Below are 19,933 nucleotides of genomic sequence, written 5' to 3' on the forward strand. Positions count from 1 at the left end.
ATGCACAGCACTCTCTCTAACTCTCATGAGATTTTGCAAGGAAGGGGATAAGTCATAATAGGGCCAATGAGAGCTGCAGCACTAGAGGTGTGCCTCTGTGTGTCTGTGTAAATCCAGAAAGGGAAAAGGCAGGACCTTCAGCTGCCCACAGTTAAAATGGTTGCAACCATGGAGGGAGATTTCTGCAGCATATTTGGCAAGTACAGAATCACAGTATATATAAGATAATAAGCAAAGTGGTTGGAGGGAAGCATCAGAATGGCAAAGATGTTTTCATTACAATTTATATGAGCAGACTGCAGTTCCTCTTTAAGCTTTTTATGGATTTCTCTTAACCACTTCAGCCCCGGACCATTTTGCTGGTCAATGACCAGGCCACTTTTTGCGATTCAGCACTGCGTCGCTTTACCTGACAATTGCGTGGTCGTGCGCCTTGGCTCCCATACAAAATTGTCGTCCTTTTTTTCCCACAAATAGAGCTTTCTTTTGGTGGTATTTGATCAACTCTGTGGTTTTTATTTTTTGCGTTATAAACAAAAATACAGCGACAATTTTGAAAAAAATAATAATATTTTTTACTTTTTGCTGTAATATATCCCCCAAAAATATATAAAAAAAAATTTTTTTCCTCAGTTTAGGCCGATATGTATTCTTCTACATATTTTTTCGTAAAAAAAAATCGCAATAAGCATTTACTGATTGGTTTGCACAAGGGTTGTCCCGATACCGATACTAGTATCGGTATCGGTACCGATTTCGAGTATTTGCGGGAGTACTTGTACTCCCGCAAATACCCCCGATACCAAAATAGAATACTCAACCCCCCCACGCCGCTGCCGCCGTTACGCCGCATCCCCGCTACCGCCGACTGTGTAATACGCGCCGGGAACATTACAGCTTTGAATAGCTGTAATGATTTGCGCCGCGCATAGACACTCCCCCTTGCTCGGGTGAACTGTCCAATCCCGAGCGAGGGGGAGTGTCTATACGCAGCGCGGCGCCAATCATTACAGCTATTCAAAGCTGTAATGTTCCCGGCGCGTATTACACAGTCGGCGGTAGCAGGGAAGCAGGTAAGCGGGACATGGCTGGATATGGGGGGGAGACATGGCTACATGGGGGGAGACATGGCTACATGGGGGGAGACATGGCTACATGGGGGGAGACATGGCTACATGGGGGGGAGACATGGCTGGATATGGGGGGGAGACATGGCTGCATGGGGGGAGACATGGCTGCATATGGGGGGGAGACATGGCTGCATGGGGGGAGACATGGCTGCATGGGGGGAGACATGGCTGCATGGGGGGAGAAATGGCTGGATGGGGGGGAGACATGGCTGGATGGGGGGGAGACATGGCTGGATGGGGGGAGACATGGCTACATGGGGGGAGACATGGCTGCATGGGGGGAGACATGGCTGCATGGGGGGAGACATGGCTGGATGGGGGGGAGACATGGCTGAATGGGGGGGGAGACATGGCTGGATGGGGGGGGGAGACATGGCTGGATGGGGGGGGAGACATGGCTGGATGGGGGGGAGACATGGCTACATGGGGGGAGACATGGCGACATGGGGGGAGACATGGCTGCATGGGGGGAGACATGGCTGCATGGGGGGAGACATGGCTGGATGGGGGGGGAGACATGGCTGGATGGGGGGGAGACATGGCTGGATGGGGGGGAGACATGGCTGGATGGGGGGGGGACATGGCTGGATGGGGGGGAGACATGGCTGGATGGGGGGGAGACATGGCTGGATGGGGGGGGACATGGCTGGATGGGGGGGGGAGACATGGCTGGATGGGGGGGGAGACATGGCTGGATGGGGGGGGGGAGACATGGCTGGATGGGGGGGGAGACATGGCTGGATGGGGGGGAGACATGGCTGGATGGGGGGGGGAGACATGGCTGGATGGGGGGGGAGACATGGCTGGATGGGGGGGGGTGGAGACATGGCTGGATGGGGGGGAGACATGGCTGGATGGGGGGGGAGACATGGCTGGATGGGGGGGAGACATGGCTGGATATGGGGGGGACATGGCTGGATATGGGGGGGGGGACATGGCTGGATATGGGGGGAGACATGGCTGCATGGGGGGGAGACATGGCTGCATATGGGGGGGACATGGCTGCATATGGGGGGGACATGGCTGGATGGGGGGGGAGACATGGCTGGATGGGGGGGGGAGACATGGCTGGATGGGGGGGGAGACATGGCTGGATGGGGGGGAGACATGGCTGGATGGGGGGGGGAGACATGGCTGGATGGGGGGGGGGTGGAGACATGGCTGGATGGGGGGGAGACATGGCTGGATGGGGGGGGAGACATGGCTGGATGGGGGGGAGACATGGCTGGATATGGGGGGGACATGGCTGGATATGGGGGGGGGACATGGCTGGATATGGGGGGAGACATGGCTGCATGGGGGGGAGACATGGCTGCATATGGGGGGGACATGGCTGCATATGGGGGGGACATGGCTGGATATGGGGGAGCCATGGCTGGATATGGGGGAGACATGGCTGCATATGGGGGGGACATGGCTGCATATGGGGGGGACATGGCTGCATCTGTGGGGGGACATGGCTGCATTTGGGGACACATTTAAAAAAAAAGTATCGGTATTCGGTATCGGCGACTACTTGAAAAAAAGTATCGGTACTTGTACTCAGTCCTAAAAAAGTGGTTCCGGGACAACCCTAGTTTGCACAAAAGTTAAGTGTCTACAAAATAGGGGATAGATTTATGGCATTTTTATTAATATTTTTTTTACTAGTAATGTCGGCGATATGCGATTTTTATCGGTACTGCAACCTTATGGCGGACACTTTTGACACATTTTTGGGACCATTGGCATTTTTATAGCATCAGTGCTATAAAAATGCATTGATTACTGTAAAAATATCAATGGCAGGAAAGGGGTTAACACTAGGGGGCGAGGAAGAGGTTATGTTCCCTCATTGTGTTCTAACTGAAGGGGGTAGGACTGACTAGGGGAAATGGCAGATCGCTGTTCATACATTGTATGAACATGCGATCAGTCATTTCTCCCCCTGAAAGGACCGGGAGCTGTGTGTTTACACACACAGCTCCCGGTTCTCGCTCTGTAACGAGCGATCGCGGGTGCCCGACGGTGATCGCGCCCACCAGGCACGCGCATCGGCACCAGGGGCGAGCAGGCCCCTAGTGGCTGAAATACAAAATCATGTTATATTACGTGATTTTGCACAGCCGAGTCGACCTGCCGCTGTAAAACTACGGTGGCCGGTCGGCAAGCGGTTAAATAATCCTTCAAAACCGCACATCCCACACCCATTACAGGAAGTCGTCAGAGGATGTGGCATTCCATACAGAAAGAAATTTCCATTCTACCTCTCCACTAATTCCAGGAGATGTACCACTCTTTTGTGGACACCTGAAGATCTTCAGGCTTTCTGTGATTAACTAGACATTCCTCCCATTGAGCTTCCTGAGTGGTACTCCTTCTACTTTCCAACAGAACCATGGAAACCCATAATTTATCACCTAAAGCTCAAAGGCAGCGGTCCCACTGCAGAAGGCTTGATCCTAATTCACCAGCTTGATCCTATTTACCCGGCTGCTGAAACTGTTATGCAAGTATTCCCATGATCTAACACATTGTAGTTTAACCACTTACGACCCGGACCATTATGCAGGCCAGTTTTTGCAATTCGGCACTGTGTCGCTTTAACTAACAATTGTGCGGTCGTGCGATGTGGCTCCCAAACAAAATTGGCGTCCCTTTTTCCCCACAAATAGAGCTTTCTTTTGGTGGCATTTGATGACCTCTGCGGTTTTTATTTTTTGAGCTATAAACAAAAATAGAGCGACAATTTTGAAAAAAAAAAAACAATATGTTTTACTTTTTGCTATAACAAATACCCCCAAATACCACCAAAAGAAAGCTCTATTTGTGGGAAAAAAAGGACAAAAAAATCATTTGGGTACAGTGTTGCATGACTGAGTAATTGTCATTCAAAGTGTGAGAGCCCTGAAAGCTGAAAATTGGTCTGGTCAGGAGAGTATTTAAGTGCCCAGTATGGAAGTGGTTAAAAACACTGCTCCTGAAAGAGTCTCCTGAAGAAGTCACGAGAAGTCACGAGAAGTGACGAATACACAAAGAGTCCACTAAGAGGTACCGGAGGTGACGTCGGCGAACGCCCTGTTTTTATATGCCTGTTTTTATCACAATAATGTGAGTACCTAGTGTATTACTTTATTTGAATAAACCTTTTTTTTTAAACGATACTGCACTATTGGCACTTTTATCTCCCTGGGTGCGAGGCACTGTCACTGTTTGGACGTGACTACCGAGAGGGATCTTCCTTTCCAATTACAGTCCATTTGGATGACACCTTATGTGAATATGACCAGAAAAGTGTACCTGGGTTTTTATGCTGTTACCTTACAGCAGTAAGGTAAGGGGACATCCTCACTTACTCTGAAGAAAACACCGGAAATCAACCTTTTTTTTTTACGTCACTTTGGCATCTACACCAGCACTTTTATTTTGGATTTTTCCTGCTGTTATTTTTACAGTTATCTGCTGCATGGACATTTAATCTAGTTTATTATAGTCACCGTTGTGTGTTGTACTTTGCACGTTGTACACCCTATTGTGTATCAGTATATTTGTGACACCAGCACTGTCACTCTGTACTACTTCACATTCTGGCAGCTAGCCTTGGCTGCACTGTAGCACGTTTATTTTGATGATATTTACTTGTTATGGTATACCAGTATCATTCTTTACTATTGCTATTTATGATTACTAGTCAGATTATATTTTTCCAAATATAAGGATTTGCCATACTTCCTCTGCACGTTATCCCATTCCCTATTCACAGCGCAGCACTACCACTTTATTCTTCATTTGTTCCTGGTTTGATACACCATTCAGTGCAGCAGCTGTACCCCTTCTCTTTCCCCCTTCCCCCACTTTCGTGGTAAGCGCGGTAATACTCACCCCATCAAAAAAGGCAATGCTTCCTGGGTCTCGAGTTCTGTTAGTATCCCGTATACCTTTGATATACCGTGTATCAGGGGCTTGTCCATGCTGCATATTTTTTCTATTGGATATAGTGTCTTGTCTTCCCTAATTGGTTGTGGTAGTGTGCTCACAAAATGTTTTAACTGCATATACTCCCATTCACTCATGCTTTGTTCCCCTTCCCCTATTTTTATCTCTTGTCTAAGTTTAATTTTTCCCCGTGTAACAATATCTTTTAATTTTTTCTCCCCTAAGTGTTTTCCAAAACGTGTTCCGTTACCTGGTGGAAAAAAATTTGTGCCTGCTAATGGGATTAATGGAGAGTTATACTCCCATTTTTCCCGTCTCAATATTGTGTCCCATATCATAAATACGTTCCTTGTTATGTTGTGTGTGTTCGTGCTAAATTCCCTCATTTTCGGTGGTATCCATACATTTCTATTTAATAGTGTCCCACTTAATATTTCTTCCATACGTACCCATTTTTTTTGTGTATGTGCGTTTGTCCATTCTACCAACCTAGCTAAGTTTACAGCAAAATAATATCTTTTTATATCGGGGAGCCCCAACCCCCCTCCTTTTTTTTTCAAGCTCAACAATGAATAGCTTAATCTAGCCTTTTTACCTGCCCATAAATATTTCAAAATTACTGTTTTAATTACTTTAAAGAAGCTTTGCGGTATTTTTATTGGGAGCATTTGAAGTTTGTATGTTATCTTTGGTAAAATCATCATTTTAAACGCATTAATCTTGCCTATCCAGGAGATATGTTTTTTTGCTAGGTTTTTCAGGTCATGGTTAATGTCATTGATTAAGGGGACAAAGTTGGCCGAGTAGAGTTTTTCAACTTTAGATGTAATTTTTATACCCAAGTACGTTATAGCTTCTTTTTCCCATGTAAATGGATACTCTTTCTGTAGTTCTTCTGCTTCTTTTTTTTCTATCCCCAGATTCAAGATTACCGTTTTTATCGGGTTTATTTTAAAATTTGAAAGTTCTCCATATCTTTTTATTTCCTTTATAACATTAGGAAGAGATACTCTAGGTTTGGTCAGATATAGGAGTATGTCATCCGCATACGCCGCCACCTTGTGTTCTTCATCTCCCACTCTCACCCCTCCTATCCCCGGGTTTTCCCGGATTTTTGCTAACAACGGTTCCAAGGCTATTACATATAGGAGAGGTGAGAGCGGGCACCCCTGTCTGGTTCCGTTTTCCATGTTGAACACAGATGACATACTCCCATTGACCTTCACCCTTGCCGTCGGGTGGCTGTACAGGTTCTTTACCCATTTCATGAACCTTGGGCCCATGCCTATTTTTTGTAAAGTTTCCATCAAAAACCCCCAGTCGACTCTGTCAAATGCTTTTTCGGCATCTAAGGACATGAGTACGACTGGGGGTTTCTTTTTTGGGTCTTGTTGTAACAGTAACAGGGTCCTTATACTATTGTCTCTTCCTTCTCTGCCTGCTACAAAGCCCGCCTGATCTGAGTTTATTAATTGCGGCATTAAACTTTTTATCCTGGTTGCTAATATTTTCGCGTATACTTTCAGGTCTGCGTTTAACAGTGCTATTGGACGATAGGAGGAACACAACGTTCCATCTTTTCCCGTTTTAGGGATAATAGAAATATTTGCCAAAAGAGATTCTTTTCTTATTTCTTCTTCCTCTCCTATTTTGTTAAAATAGTTACATATCTCTGGAACCAGGAGTTCGCTAAATGTTTTATAATATTTGATCGGCAAGCCATCGGGGCCTGGACTTTTCCCGCACGGGGTTTCCCTGAAGGCTCTATGTACCTCTTCTTGAGTTATTGGGGCCTCTAGGGATTCAATGTCATTTTGAGAAATTTGAGGTAATTTCGCTTCTTCTAGGTATTCCCTGATTTTCCTTTTTCTCATCTTTTCTTGCTCTTGTGTTTCCTTAGTTCTTATTGAATATAGTGAGCTATAAAAAGTCCGAAAGGATTCCGCTATTTCAGACGTTTTATATTTCATAAGGCCGTCTTGATTCTTTATTTTTTCGATGTAGTTTTTTTTTTTTTTTTTCCTGGATATTTTGGCTAAATGTTTCCCTGGTTTGTTCCCCCATTTATATCTCTCCTTTCTAACATTTTTGAATATGTCTCTTGTTTCAACCTTCATCAGATCTCTAAGCTGGGTCCTCTTTACAATAATTTCATGATATATTTCATTTTCTCCTCGTTCTTTATGCATTTGCTCCAGTTCAAATAGCTCAGTTGTTAATTTTTTCATGTTTAATTTCCTTATCTTTTTTTTCCCTGCTCCTATTGAGATTAATTTCCCTCTGATGTATGCCTTATGGGCCTCCCAAACGGTAGCTACCCTTACTTCAGGTGTGTTATTAAGGGTGAAATATTGATCCAATTCCGTTCTCACTATGTTGTTTACCTCTATATCCTCTATAAGTTCTTCATTCAGGTTCCATGATCCTTTTCTTTGCTCTATTTCTTTGAATCTAATTTCCGCTATTACAGGAGCGTGATCTGAGATTGTAGATACCCCTATCGAAGTATCTACTACCTCTTCCAATAACTCATGGTCTACCAATATATAGTCCAATCTTGAGTATGTTCCGTGCACGGAGGAATAGTAAGTGTAGTCTCTTTTATTTGGATATGTAATCCTCCAGGGATCTATTAAACAGTAGCTATGCATTTTTTTTCTTAATATTCTAAGCTGTTTAATATTTCGCCTCTGAGCCCCGGATGTACTATCCAGTTCATAGTCCATTGAGAGATTGAAATCTCCTGCTAGTATTACATGTCCTAATTTAAAGTCCATTAAGGCATTCAAAATCCCCCTCAGATATTTATGCGGTTGGCTGTTTGGGCAGTAAATATTTGCTAACGTGTATTTTTTCCCTTGGAGTACTCCTTTTAGAAACAAATAACGACCTTCCGGGTCTACTTTCCTATCTTCCACTGTAAAGGAGATATTCTTCCCTATTCCTATGGCGACCCCTTTTGCTCTCTTCTTTGGGGAGTCCCCGTAGTACCAACTAGGAACTGCCCGAGAATACAATCTGACATTAGAGTCCAGCGTTATGTGTGTCTCTTGCAGGAAAACTATTTCAGCGGAATACCTTTCAACTTCTCTTAGTACCATATGTCTTTTTTCGGGGCAACTGAGACCTCTTACATTATATGTTAAGAACTTTATGTTTGTCATATATTTTTTTTTTTTTTTTCCCTCTGTCTTGGGTATATATGTTCTTTCCTACTGCATGACACACAGATCTGAATCCCTTTCCCCCCCTCTCTAATCTTCCCCTCTCCCTTCCCACCCGATCTCCTCCCCCCCCTCCCTTCTCCCTCCCCCCCCTCCCTTCCAATTGTGCCTTGCCCCCTTGTTCTTCTTTTGGGGCTTTCTCCTCCCCTCCCCCCCCCGTTCGATCCCTGACCTTCTGGTCATTTTTAGAGCTTTTTCTATTTGGCGCTCCTGGCGCTCTTTTGCTCCTCAGGCTGAGGTGGAGTTCTATTTTAGCCCGGTCTCCTGTCCCCCTATACTAGGGAACTGGTGAAGAAGCACTCTCTGGGTCTCCCTTCTCCCCGGTCCGACTCCGATAGCTTACTATGTTGACCCTCCCCATTTCCCCCCCCCCACAGCCCCCCCTCCCACAATTCCCCTCCTCCCCGGCCGATCAACGCTAATAATTTCTTGGTATTGGGATGCCTAAACTATGACAAAATTCTGGTATTTCCTCCAAAAACCTCAGTCTTGCCGAAACACCATTTTTTCTGCCTATTAGGCACGCTGGAAATCCCCAATTATACTGAATATTATGCTCCTGCAGGACACCTAGCAATGGTTTTAAACTTCTTCTTCGTTTTAACGTCTCTTGTGACAAATCTTGATAAATTTGAATATTATGTTGATCGTATCCTAACGGCGACTTCCCTCTCAGTTTTCTCCATAGCTGGTTTTTCTCTTCCCAACTTTCAAAACGCACAATAATGTCCCTTGGGTAATCCTGTGCTCTCTCCCTAGGACGTCTTATTCTGTGTGCTCGTTCTATTCTGAGTGGGGAAGTTGTTTCTCTCTCTAAAATTGGATTGCAGATTTTTCTTATTATTTCTGAGAGGTCCTCGGCTTGTGTCGTTTCTGGAACACCGCGTATTCTTATATTCTTTCTTCTATCTCTGTTCTCTTGATCTTCTAATTTATACGCCTGTTCTCGTTGGTTTATTTTTAATGCTTTTATTTCATCCTCTAGTTTTTTAAATGAGATTACATTATGGTCAACTTTTTTCTCCACTTCTTCCACTCTTTCCAATATATGCCCCATGTTTTTCTCCATTTTTTCCATTTGCGTTTTGAGTGATCTTTCTAACGCAGCGAACATGCCTTCCATCTCCCTTTTTGTTGGCAAAAGTGTCATATCCTGCGTTTCTTCCTTATTTCTCTGTTCTAGATCTATTTCTTTGTCTGTTTCCCTATCTTGATCTGTTCTGCTCTCTAGGAGTGATTCTGAAAATGTTTCTGAGTCCGCCAAGATATTAGCTGGCCCTTTTTTCTTATCTTTTTTCTTCTCCTTTTCTGCTTGGCCTGCTCTGCCAATCGATGGTTTTTCTATGTGCTGGTTGTCGCCGTTTATCGCTTGGGTCACAAATTTACACATCGGGCCTGGGCTTTGACTTAAACGGGGTACCTTTGGGGTTGCCCCGCCTTTCACAATTTTTCCCCTTGTGGTCATCCTTGCCCCTAAATTGTGACTACGTCACTTTAGAGCGGTTCCAAGGGAAATCCGTTTGCACTTGTGATAGGTGTATACTCCCCTCTCATCCCCGTCTCCAGCGCCCGTATATCTTAGGAATCTTCTCCTACGGATTTTCCTGGCTCTGTAGTCAGATTACCCACAATGTGTATAATACTTTTACCGATACTTTTACCGTTATGTTATGGCTTTTGATGTTTCATTTATCGCAATTTAAGGTTATTTAAGGTTGTTGAAATATTTCTGTTCTTTATCTTTAACTTTATGTAAAGATATTCAGAGCCATTCAGAGCCACATACATGTATACTGACCCCCCTTTTCTATCCGACTCCAGTGTCCAACTACCAAATATTGTACAAAAAATTCCGTGTAAAATTCCGTGTATCTTGTTCACTTATTGATCCCCATAAGACGAAAGAAAGTATCAAGAGGGGGCCACAGGAGAAACTATGGGGTTACCGACCTCCTTACAGGAACAAAAAAAAAAAAAAAAAAAGAGAGAAAAGAAAAAAAAAGAGAAAAAGCAGTGCTGTACTCATGGCTCTCATGTCACATTATTCCAAGCTATCATCACAGTCCCAGACTTTTATCATTCTCCACAGAGAGCAGTGTCCCATCAAGAGTATCAAGAGGAAGCAACCGGGGGGACTATAAAGTTACCGACATCTTTACAGACATTTGAAATGACAGTGTTGAGCTCATGTCACTTATAACCCATTATTTCATGCTTTCATGTCAGTCCCGTCCATTTGTCAGTCTCCTCTGAAAGAGGTATCCCATTTGTATATTTCTTTTATATTTCTTTTTCTTAGTTCATATTTTTTTAAAGGACATTTGTACTCACCACTTTGATGGATGGATGGAGTATGCTCATAAGATGTACTCACCAGTCCAATAATTGTTTTACTAAGAGAATCTTACGGGCTGCTGCAGTGTGTTCCGGGTTACCTTCTGTACCTATTATTATGGTTTTGGCTTTGGCTTTGGTGATGGGGCCAGTACTCCACTTCGCCGAGCTGCAAACTGTGGAGCCACAGGGCTGCGTGACGCCCCCCCCCCCCCCCCCCCCCCCGGGACCCCCTCCCGGAGCCGCGCGGCACACCTCCGCAGCTCCTCCACCCACCCGCCCGCTCCAGAGGACCAGGGAACCGGGCAGACCAGGCAGACCAGGGAGACCAGGGAGACGCAGCACCGCCTGCCCCAACGCAGCGCCGCCGCACCGCCAGCCAGCCAGGGGAATTAGGGAAGCCGCAGAAGCCGCCCAACCCACGTGACAGCCCGCTTGTCAGGTCAGTGATCTAGGGAGACCCGTGCACGTCCGCTTCGGCCAGCCGGCCGAGAGCTACAATCCGGTGGGGAGGAGGAGGGGGGGGACTCCCCAGTCAGCGGAGGGAGCGGGGGATCCAGCTCACGTTCGTGTCAGCATCGGTTCGGAGCGGGGCTGGAGAGCAGGCATCCCGTCTAGCTGCTCCTCCACCCTGACCGCGCCATCTCTAGACTCCTCCCTCCTAACCTGCCATTAATTTTTAGAAAAATGGGAAAGCGACATTGGTAAAAAAATTGATAAAACACAAATGATAGGTGCAGTATATAACCATGCCGCGGACATTACCACCATAGAAGCAAATTATAAATGTATGGTACGATGGCACATGACCCCATCAAGAATGAATAAGATCCACCCTAGAAATTCAGAGTTATGTTGGAGAAACTGTAAACAAAAAGGAACAACGCTACATATATGGTGGGACTGCCCGAGAATACAGGAATATTGGAAAGAAATCTTGAAATATATCGCAGAAATAACAGGAGAGACGATTCTATGTAGCCCGCTGACCTGTTTGTTTCACGGAACTGAAAAAACAAAAAAACAATATGGAACAACTCTGGTCCCAGTGTTGTTAAACGCAGCTAAGGCTCTGATCCCCAAAAATTGGCTACACCCAAAGAGGCCATCAATTAAAGAGTGGATAGAAAGGGTGGAATATATAGAAGAGATGGAGTATCTTGCCTGCAGAGAGTTAGGAGAAGAGGACAGAAACAGGATGGTTTGGGAAAAGTGGAAAGTGTTCAAATCCACAGAAAAGTTCGTCCAGGGGACGACAGAAGCAGAAAGATGAAAAACCATAAAGAAGATTGCATGGCACACAGATCCGGGGGGGGGGGGAGGAAAAGGGGGGGGGGGGAAAAAAAAAAAAAAAAAAAAAAAAAAAAAGGGGGGGAATAATAACGATATGCTAATGTAGTTAGATTCGTCAAGCGGGAAAACACCAACTTAACAGTTTAAAAAAGTTAAATCTGTAATATCAAAAAAAAAAACACAAAAAAAAAAAAAAAAAAAATAAACAAAAACCCACGAATGATGCGAAGCCGCAAGAGAGATGCTAAGGGCGGGCGAACCGTGAGCTAGCCTCTCGGCCATATGTGAGCAGAGTCTGACGTGAAAATAAAAAAAAAAAAAAATAAAAAAAAAAAATAAAAAAAAAAAAAAATACTCACCCCATCACACATAGAAGGAGAGCTGCAGCTGACGAAGGCACCTAAACTGACCACAGTGTCAGGCTCAGCAGCCATGATACACCTTGGTCAGTTTACAAAGGGGAGGGCAGAAACTGGCAGGGTCAGCCAGGTATTACAGGTGACCAAACGACACAGCACAAGCACTATGCTGTATAACATTCTTTAAAGAAGCAGGATCCAATTACTTTTTGGGGGTTAACAAACACGTTAAGGACGCAGTGGCCAGCTTCCTGGTCCCATTTCTCAACAACCAGTTTACACTGCACCCTGATTGGGCAAAGCTTGGCTCATTTAGGGCACAGATTGAACTGTGTGGCACTCAGTGCATTGTAGGGTGTTTGTCGGGGCAAATACCCTGCAAATTTGGATGTTCGGCAAACAGCCGAATAGGCAAATTTTCAGCCTGAACTCATGCTCGGGCCAAACTGTTTGCCCATCCCTACTGCGTGTGTATATCTAAATCCTTGTAACAGACAGAGTATCTCTGCCCTGTCCATGTTATTTTTTTTTTACATACACATTACCAAATTCCAGCATATTGGATGTAAGAACTATTATTAACCCTTTCTTAAATAAAGCTTGTATTATTTCCATACAGGTGTGCATGTATATTTGTACTTATGGTTAATGCTATAATCTAGTTTCAGTAGTTTCTCAGCACCCAATTACTTTTTTTAGATTATTGGTTAAGGAAGGGAATCCCCTCTATTCACAGAGGTCCTGTGCTCTGTGGAGGCACTGCAAATATTATTATCAAACCCACTTTTCTAATTAGTGAATGTTCTTGTTCCCTTATTTAACTACAGGTTTAACACAATATCCTGGAATGGGAGAGTTATTGCTCAAAGCCTTTCCTTTAAAAGTATAGCTTAACTTTTGATATGAGTGCAGATTAATGGAAGACATACTACAATAGTAGCCAACAGCTGAAATAGGGCCCATGAGCAATTCTGGATAGCAAAGTCCATAACCACTTGGATGTGCTGATGCCCTCTTGTGGACTTGACTCTGGTTCTATTCTATCGGATCCAATTAAAAAATCTCAATCACAGGTAATGGAACCAGTGGGCTATGGTAATGGAGCAACTTCTTACACTGTGGACAGGACTTACAGGAGTTTTTCATGTCTGCTATATCCCATGCCAAAAGAAACACTGTATGATAAATTATTTCCCCAAGGGATATATATTTCTCAAATCCGACACTGTCCTCCTATAAGAGCCTGGCACCATGAGATGTTCCACAATTTTACCCTCAGATTTTGTAAATCTGATACAACAGGTCATGATGCACATTCTCAAGCCCTGGAACTAATGGGCTCCCATTGTTTGCCTTCATTTTTTCCCATGCTTTTGCAAGAGTAGAGTAGGGTGGTGTTGGAGTTGTGGAGTTGTCCCAAGAAACCCCTAGCTATGGCAAACTAGGCATGTCAAGGCTCTCATCCAGTTCACTCAGAATGACCACTAGAAAGACAGAGATACATTTCCATCAGTGGTCACCCCTACAGCACTATCATCAACATTATGTTGTGGTCCACCCTGCAGGCCCTACAGAAAGCCCAGGCTCAGGGGCCTTTTCCTTCCCACTGCATAGTTTCTGATTGGAGACAGGTACTGCGCTGGTTTCAAAGGTCACCAGTGATGTGGGTTATATCTTACAGTTACCATGCACGCACCAATCCTACCTGATGCTGGGTCAATTATTCAGGGGGTGATTGTTCTAGACCCACTTTTGGAGAGAAAGAGGGGGTTTAATCTATTCTGGACTTTAAGGTACTTTTGTAAGAGTCAAGCAATTTAGAATGGAGCCAATCTGCTTTGTTACTTCAAGGGCACTTTTTAGATTTAATAGAAACAGTATACATAATGCATACCTTCAGACCCCAATTAGCTGGAACCACCAGCAATTTCTCAGGTTTGCTGTCAGAGAAGCCTATTACCATTTTATTGCTTTTTCTTTGTCTGACTTTAACTCCTTATGAAGGTTTCAGCCAAAGTGCTTGCCCTCCTCCAGTGCAGGGGAATTTCTATAATGGATATCTGGACAATATGTTACTGTAGGCAGAATAATACCAGGATTTGGTAGACAATTTTCAAGATACACTTCACATTCTTTGTGACTTTGCTTTAATCCTAAAGATCAAGAAGTTGTATCTCAACCTATCCTCCTGCCTGAAGTATCTGGGATTGATCCTGAAACAGGTAGAGTTCTCTTTCCACAGGAGAAGCTTCAGAAGCTTGTCTGACATCTGCAAAGCAATTGCATGTCCTTTCTATGATTCTGCATGAAAGTGTTGGTGCTAATGGTTGCCAAAGCCTTTCCATTCTTGAGTCTTGCAGGGGATCCCTTTCAAAATCTGAGTGCTTCTGTCCCTTACTTTGATATCTGGTAAGTCCATTCTATCTCTTTAGTGTAAAATAGTGACAACAGATCCACATCCCTAAAATTCAGAAGGAGTACTAAAGTCCTTCTCAACCCAAAAATACTGGTCCAAGGAGGAAGCTCAGCTTCCTATAAATGTTTTTGAAATGTGGGCCTTTAGGATATCCCCACTTCACTGGATAGACCTCTCACAGGGCCAAACAGTGACAGTTTAGTCAAACAATGTCACAGCCATGGCATATGAGAATCATTAATGAAGCACAAAGAGCTCAACAGTGGCACTGAAAGTATACTGAAATATGCACTGTAGAAATATACATTCTGACTCGCTCAGTGGTCTATATTCTAGGTATTGACAATAGGAGGGTCTATCGCAGCTGTCATAACCTGGATCCAGAAGATTGGGAACACCAGACATAGAGCTCTCAGCTCTATGTCATTTGAACAATTTTGTCAATGGAAAACATGGTATGACTCATGAGGCTATCCCAGTGCAACACCTGATGCCTTATGGGATATGAATTACATTTTTTTTCTTGTAGCCATAACATCAGCAACAAGGGTTTCCAATTGGCATCCCTGTCTTGTAAACCCCAGTTTTTAACCCTTCACAAGGATAAGGTGGTTTTGAAACCAAAACTTTTTTGCACAAGGAAGTTTCAGCTTTTCATCTTAAGAAAGAATTTATCAGTCTTTCTCTTTGTCCAACGCCAGTGCAGGAGTTGGCATGCACATCTTTGATGTAATTAGGACCATTAGAGTTTACCTGCAGGCCACATCATCTTTTGTAAACACAGGCTCTCTATGTCTCATTATTGATGTTCCTTGTAAGGTACTCACAGCTTCCTTTTCTATCATCTCTCAGTGGATTCAACAGACCATGTCACAAGTTGATACACAGATGTATAAGGAGTCACTGTTGCTGCTCATTAATTATCATGCTTCAGGTTGCAACATAGTCTTGGGTCCATATCTGTACAAAATTCTGCATTAGGCCAAAGGTTTTTCAGGCAGCAGTGAGAAACACTTAGTAGGCAAGGGTTCTCCTTGTCTATATTTCTTGGTGTAATTTGCCAATCTCTGTTGTTGGGTATTGCTTGTGAATGAACCATTGGTTCAGTTTGATCCTCTATCAAGGACTGTTTCTCCGTGATCGATAGAGAAAATATTACTTTTTTATACTTGTAAAATAATTTTCTCTGAGTTCACTTCTTCTGCATTACTTCTGCAGGTAACTGTGTCTCTCAGTGAACTCAGAGAACATAATTACATGGGGAGTACAAAATTATATTATTTATACATGCTTTAGATATGACAAAACAAATATTTGCCTTCCTTGAATAGTACAGAAAATAAGCAGTGCCTTCTCAGACTTTGCACTACCCTTCTTACACTAGAAGGGTCAACATGATTTGATGCATGGTAATAGATAAAGAGAGGGTCAGAAGCCCTCCAAAAAAATCCTGGAGACTCCAGTTACCAATAATATAGGTAATTTGGGAAAATTGGGGTTTGCTAGAAATAGTTTTGTTTGTCTTCTAAATTAAAACATTTGACAAATTTCAGTTTTTAAATTCATACCTAGTACATGATTAATTGTAATGCTGGAGACACATAGTACATTTGCTTTACCTGCAAAACAGATGCTCCACTGTGAAGAAACTGCAAACCACTCTCTGCTGAATCAATTCCACCAGTAGCAAGTATAGGAAATCCAGGAAGAGCACGGGCAATGGCAGAAACTGCTCTAAGAGCAATAGGTCTTATGGCATTACCTAGAAAAAAACAAAACATATAGAATAAGAAATTACAAACTTAAAATACTCATTAAAGAGTTAGTAAAGGAATATATATTTTTTTCATTTAAGATAACAAACATGTTATATTTACCTCCACTGTGCAGTTCGTCTTGCACAGAGTGGCCCCGATCCACGTCTTCTGGGGTCCCTCGGCGGCTGTCTCTGGTCCTCCCCGCAATTACTCACCACAGTCATGCCAGAGCTCGCATGGTGGTCAGTAATTGTGGGCGCACTCCTGTGATACAGCGAGTGGCCATAGCCGCTCACTGTATCACTCGAACCCGCCCCTCGGTGTGCCGCATCACTGGATGTGATTGACAGCAGCGCCAGCCGATGGCTGCGCTGCTCTCAATCCATCCGCTCTAGCCAATCAGCGGCCAGGCTGAGCGGCGAAGAGGATCTCGGGACCGCGTGGGACTTTTGAAGGGTCAGGTAAGTATAACGGGGGCTCGGGGGGGGGGGGGGCGGCAGCATCCAATGTTTTTTGACCTTAATGCATAGATTGCATTAAGGTGAAAAACATTTTTTCTTTACAACTCCTTTAAGCCATCAGTTACTTGAATAGAATGGAAACAAATTTAAACAAATGAATTAGGAAATGTAATTAAAGTAATGAATAAGGAATAGAAAAGGAAAAGGGGGGGGACAGGAGTGAAAAAAGAACAAGGGAAGAAAGGAAATAAAAAAAACAGAGAGAAGGAACGAAAAGAAAATTAAAGGGTTGTAAAGTCAGAAGGTTTTTTATCTTAACCTGCCTGGCGGTGTTCCCGAGACTGACTCGGGGTTAGATTTTCCTGCTACGATCGGTAACCCCGAGTCAGACTCGGGCTTGCCTCGCTAGATCCACAGGCACTTTTTACTTACCTTGTCCCTGGATCCAGCGATGCCACCGCGCTGTGTGAGCGAGCGGGACCTCGCTCGATTCACATAGTGCCTCCGTGTGACGCCGATCTCCGTTCCCTGCGACGTTACGACGCACAGGGACGGAGAACGGCGCCAAATTCAAAAACGTAAACAAACACCTTACATACAGTATACTGTAATCTTATAGATTACAGTACTGTATGTAAAAAAAACACACCCCCCCTGTCCCTAGTGGTCTGTCCTGTGTCATGCATGTCATTTTAAATAATAAAAACGTTTCTTTCTCCCTGCAAACTGTAGATTGTCCATAGCAACCAAAAGTGTCCCTTTATGTCAAAAATAGTTTTAGATCAGCTAAAAAACAGCGATAATAAATTATAATAACTTGCAGAATTGTGCGATAGCGATTTGTGGGGAAATTCGTCATAAAAAAAAAAAAATAATGACAGCAACAATTCTGCAACTGAGCAAATTTCAGTGATTTTAATTTGATTACATTATTGAATAATTTTTATTATAATTATATTATTATTTGTTATAATTATTTATAATTATTTATTATATTATAATTTATAATTTTGTTTTTAAAAAAATGTCATACCCGGGATGCCTATTAAAATCTTGTTTGGTCAGATTTAAGTGAGTTATTTCTAAAAATTACAGACCTACAATATAAAACGCCAAATTTCCTTGCAAATAATGGTACCGCTTTCAGCATGTTTTTTCTGAAAGAATCATACCGCCAGGGAGGTTAATGACCCTCCCAACACTTACCTGAGCCCAATCCCTATCAATCAATGTCCATGGCCCCCTTGACCCTCTGGGACTCTCCCTCCTGTTTGGCTGAGACACAGCGGTGGTGCCATTGGCTCCTGCTGCTGTCAATCAAACTCAGTCAGCCAATCAGGGGGAGAGATATACAGAGCTGCAGCTCAGCTTGGGTGCCCCTATAGCAAGCTGCTTGCTGTGGGGGCACTCAACAGGAGGGTGGAGCCAGGAGCTCCAGTCAGGGACCCAAGAATAGGAGGATCCAGGCTGCTCTGTGCAAAACCAACTGCACAGAGCATTAATCAATAGTTTCTAAATGTATTTGTTTCTGGCCAGTATGTGACATCTAAAACGTAATAATGAGTTCCTGCTACAGCCAAAAGTCTCTCCTAATTGAAATCTGTGCCTTATGTGCCAAGCAGAAGCACATTTAGTTCCTCATAGCATAGTTTGTCCTAACCTGCTTTGAGGGCAGTGCAATAGATATGGACTACAATGTATGGTGTTATAAAATGTGCAAACAAATACATAATCTTAATAATAACAAAAGAGTATATGTACTGCAAAGAAATCAGTAATTAAAGTTGTAAACAAAGAGTCCATCAGTGGCAGTGCTTCCGTAGTGGGCGCAGGAGCGCCGCCCCCTCTCTCCTGCACGCACCCATCACTCAACAATAGATATATTCATGCATTGCTTGAATATATCTATTGTCACTGCTGTCGCCCACTATTCAGGTGTCCGGCCCCCTGTTGAGTGCCAGCCATCTCAATAACAGTGGCGAGTGTGTTTTGAAAGTGTCTGATTAGAGCCAGAGGCTCTAATCGGCTTCCAAATGGTTTAACAGAGGGCGCACGGCTGTGCGTTCCCTGTTTAAACCATGCTGTGTTAGGGAATTGCTTTCCTAACACTGACCCCCTACTCAGCCAGATCATCAGATGCACCGGGTCTGGTTACTGGTCACCTGATTGACTGAAGCGACATCGAGAAGACGGGAGAAGACATTGAGGAAGCAGAGGGAGTGGAGGGAGCGTGGAGGAGGACGACACTGACCTGAGGTAAGGTAAGGTAAGTGCCGAGGTAAGGTAAGTGCCGAGGTAAGGTAAGTGCGGGCTGGGGACAACTGGTGGCATTTGGGGGCAAACTGGCAGCATTTGGGGGGAAACTGGCTGCACTTGAGTGGGCAAACTGGCGGTTTGATGGGCACAGTGGCTGCATTTAATGGGCACAGTGGTGGCAATTGATGTTTTTTTTTTCAGTTTGTTTGCGCCCCCCCAAAACATTTTGAGCACCAGCTGCCACTGGAGTCCATATACACACGTTTTAACTCAATAATGATTGAAGAAAGAGATGCAACCCTCGCTGGTGCCAGTAAAAAGATACTGTATCTTGTTCAAACTTGCTGCACACTTTACAAGGTGTTCAAAAGGCATACAAGAGGATTATGACCCTCAAAGCAAAGAGAAGTCATTAAAGCTTTAATGAATAAAGTTTTCCAGGAATAGGAAGAAACTTATGCCGCGTACACACGACCGTTTTTCGGGTTGTAAACAATTACGGTTTTTTTTATGTCATTAAAAACGATCGTGTGTGGGCTCCAGAACATTTTTTCCGATGTAAAAAATGGGCATAAAAAATTTAGAACATGCTCTAAATTTTCGCGTTGTTTTTAACGTCGTAAAAAATGGTTGTGTGTGGGCTTTAACGACGTGAAAAAAACGTTTATGCTCAGAAGCAAGTTATGAGACGGGAGTGCTCGTTCTGGTAAAACTAGCATTCGTAATGCAGTAAGCACATTCATCACGCTGTAACAGACTTAAAAGCGCAAATCATCTTTTACTAACAC

The 19,933-nt window shown here is 43.8% G+C and overlaps 1 protein-coding gene across 1 annotated transcript in view; it reads right to left on the bottom strand.

Annotated features, from left to right (window-relative positions):
- DPYD (dihydropyrimidine dehydrogenase) overlaps positions 1 to 19,933 on the bottom strand; it is a 1,498,502-nt gene that overhangs the window by 250,755 nt on the left and 1,227,814 nt on the right. The window contains exon 19 of the mRNA XM_040359980.1: positions 16,291 to 16,433. Within this exon, the coding sequence (XP_040215914.1) occupies positions 16,291 to 16,433 (143 nt within the window). The remainder of the gene's footprint in view (positions 1 to 16,290; positions 16,434 to 19,933) is intronic.

Source organism: Rana temporaria, chromosome 7 (assembly GCF_905171775.1).
Source record: "Rana temporaria chromosome 7, aRanTem1.1, whole genome shotgun sequence".
Lineage (NCBI taxonomy): Eukaryota > Metazoa > Chordata > Amphibia > Anura > Ranidae > Rana > Rana temporaria.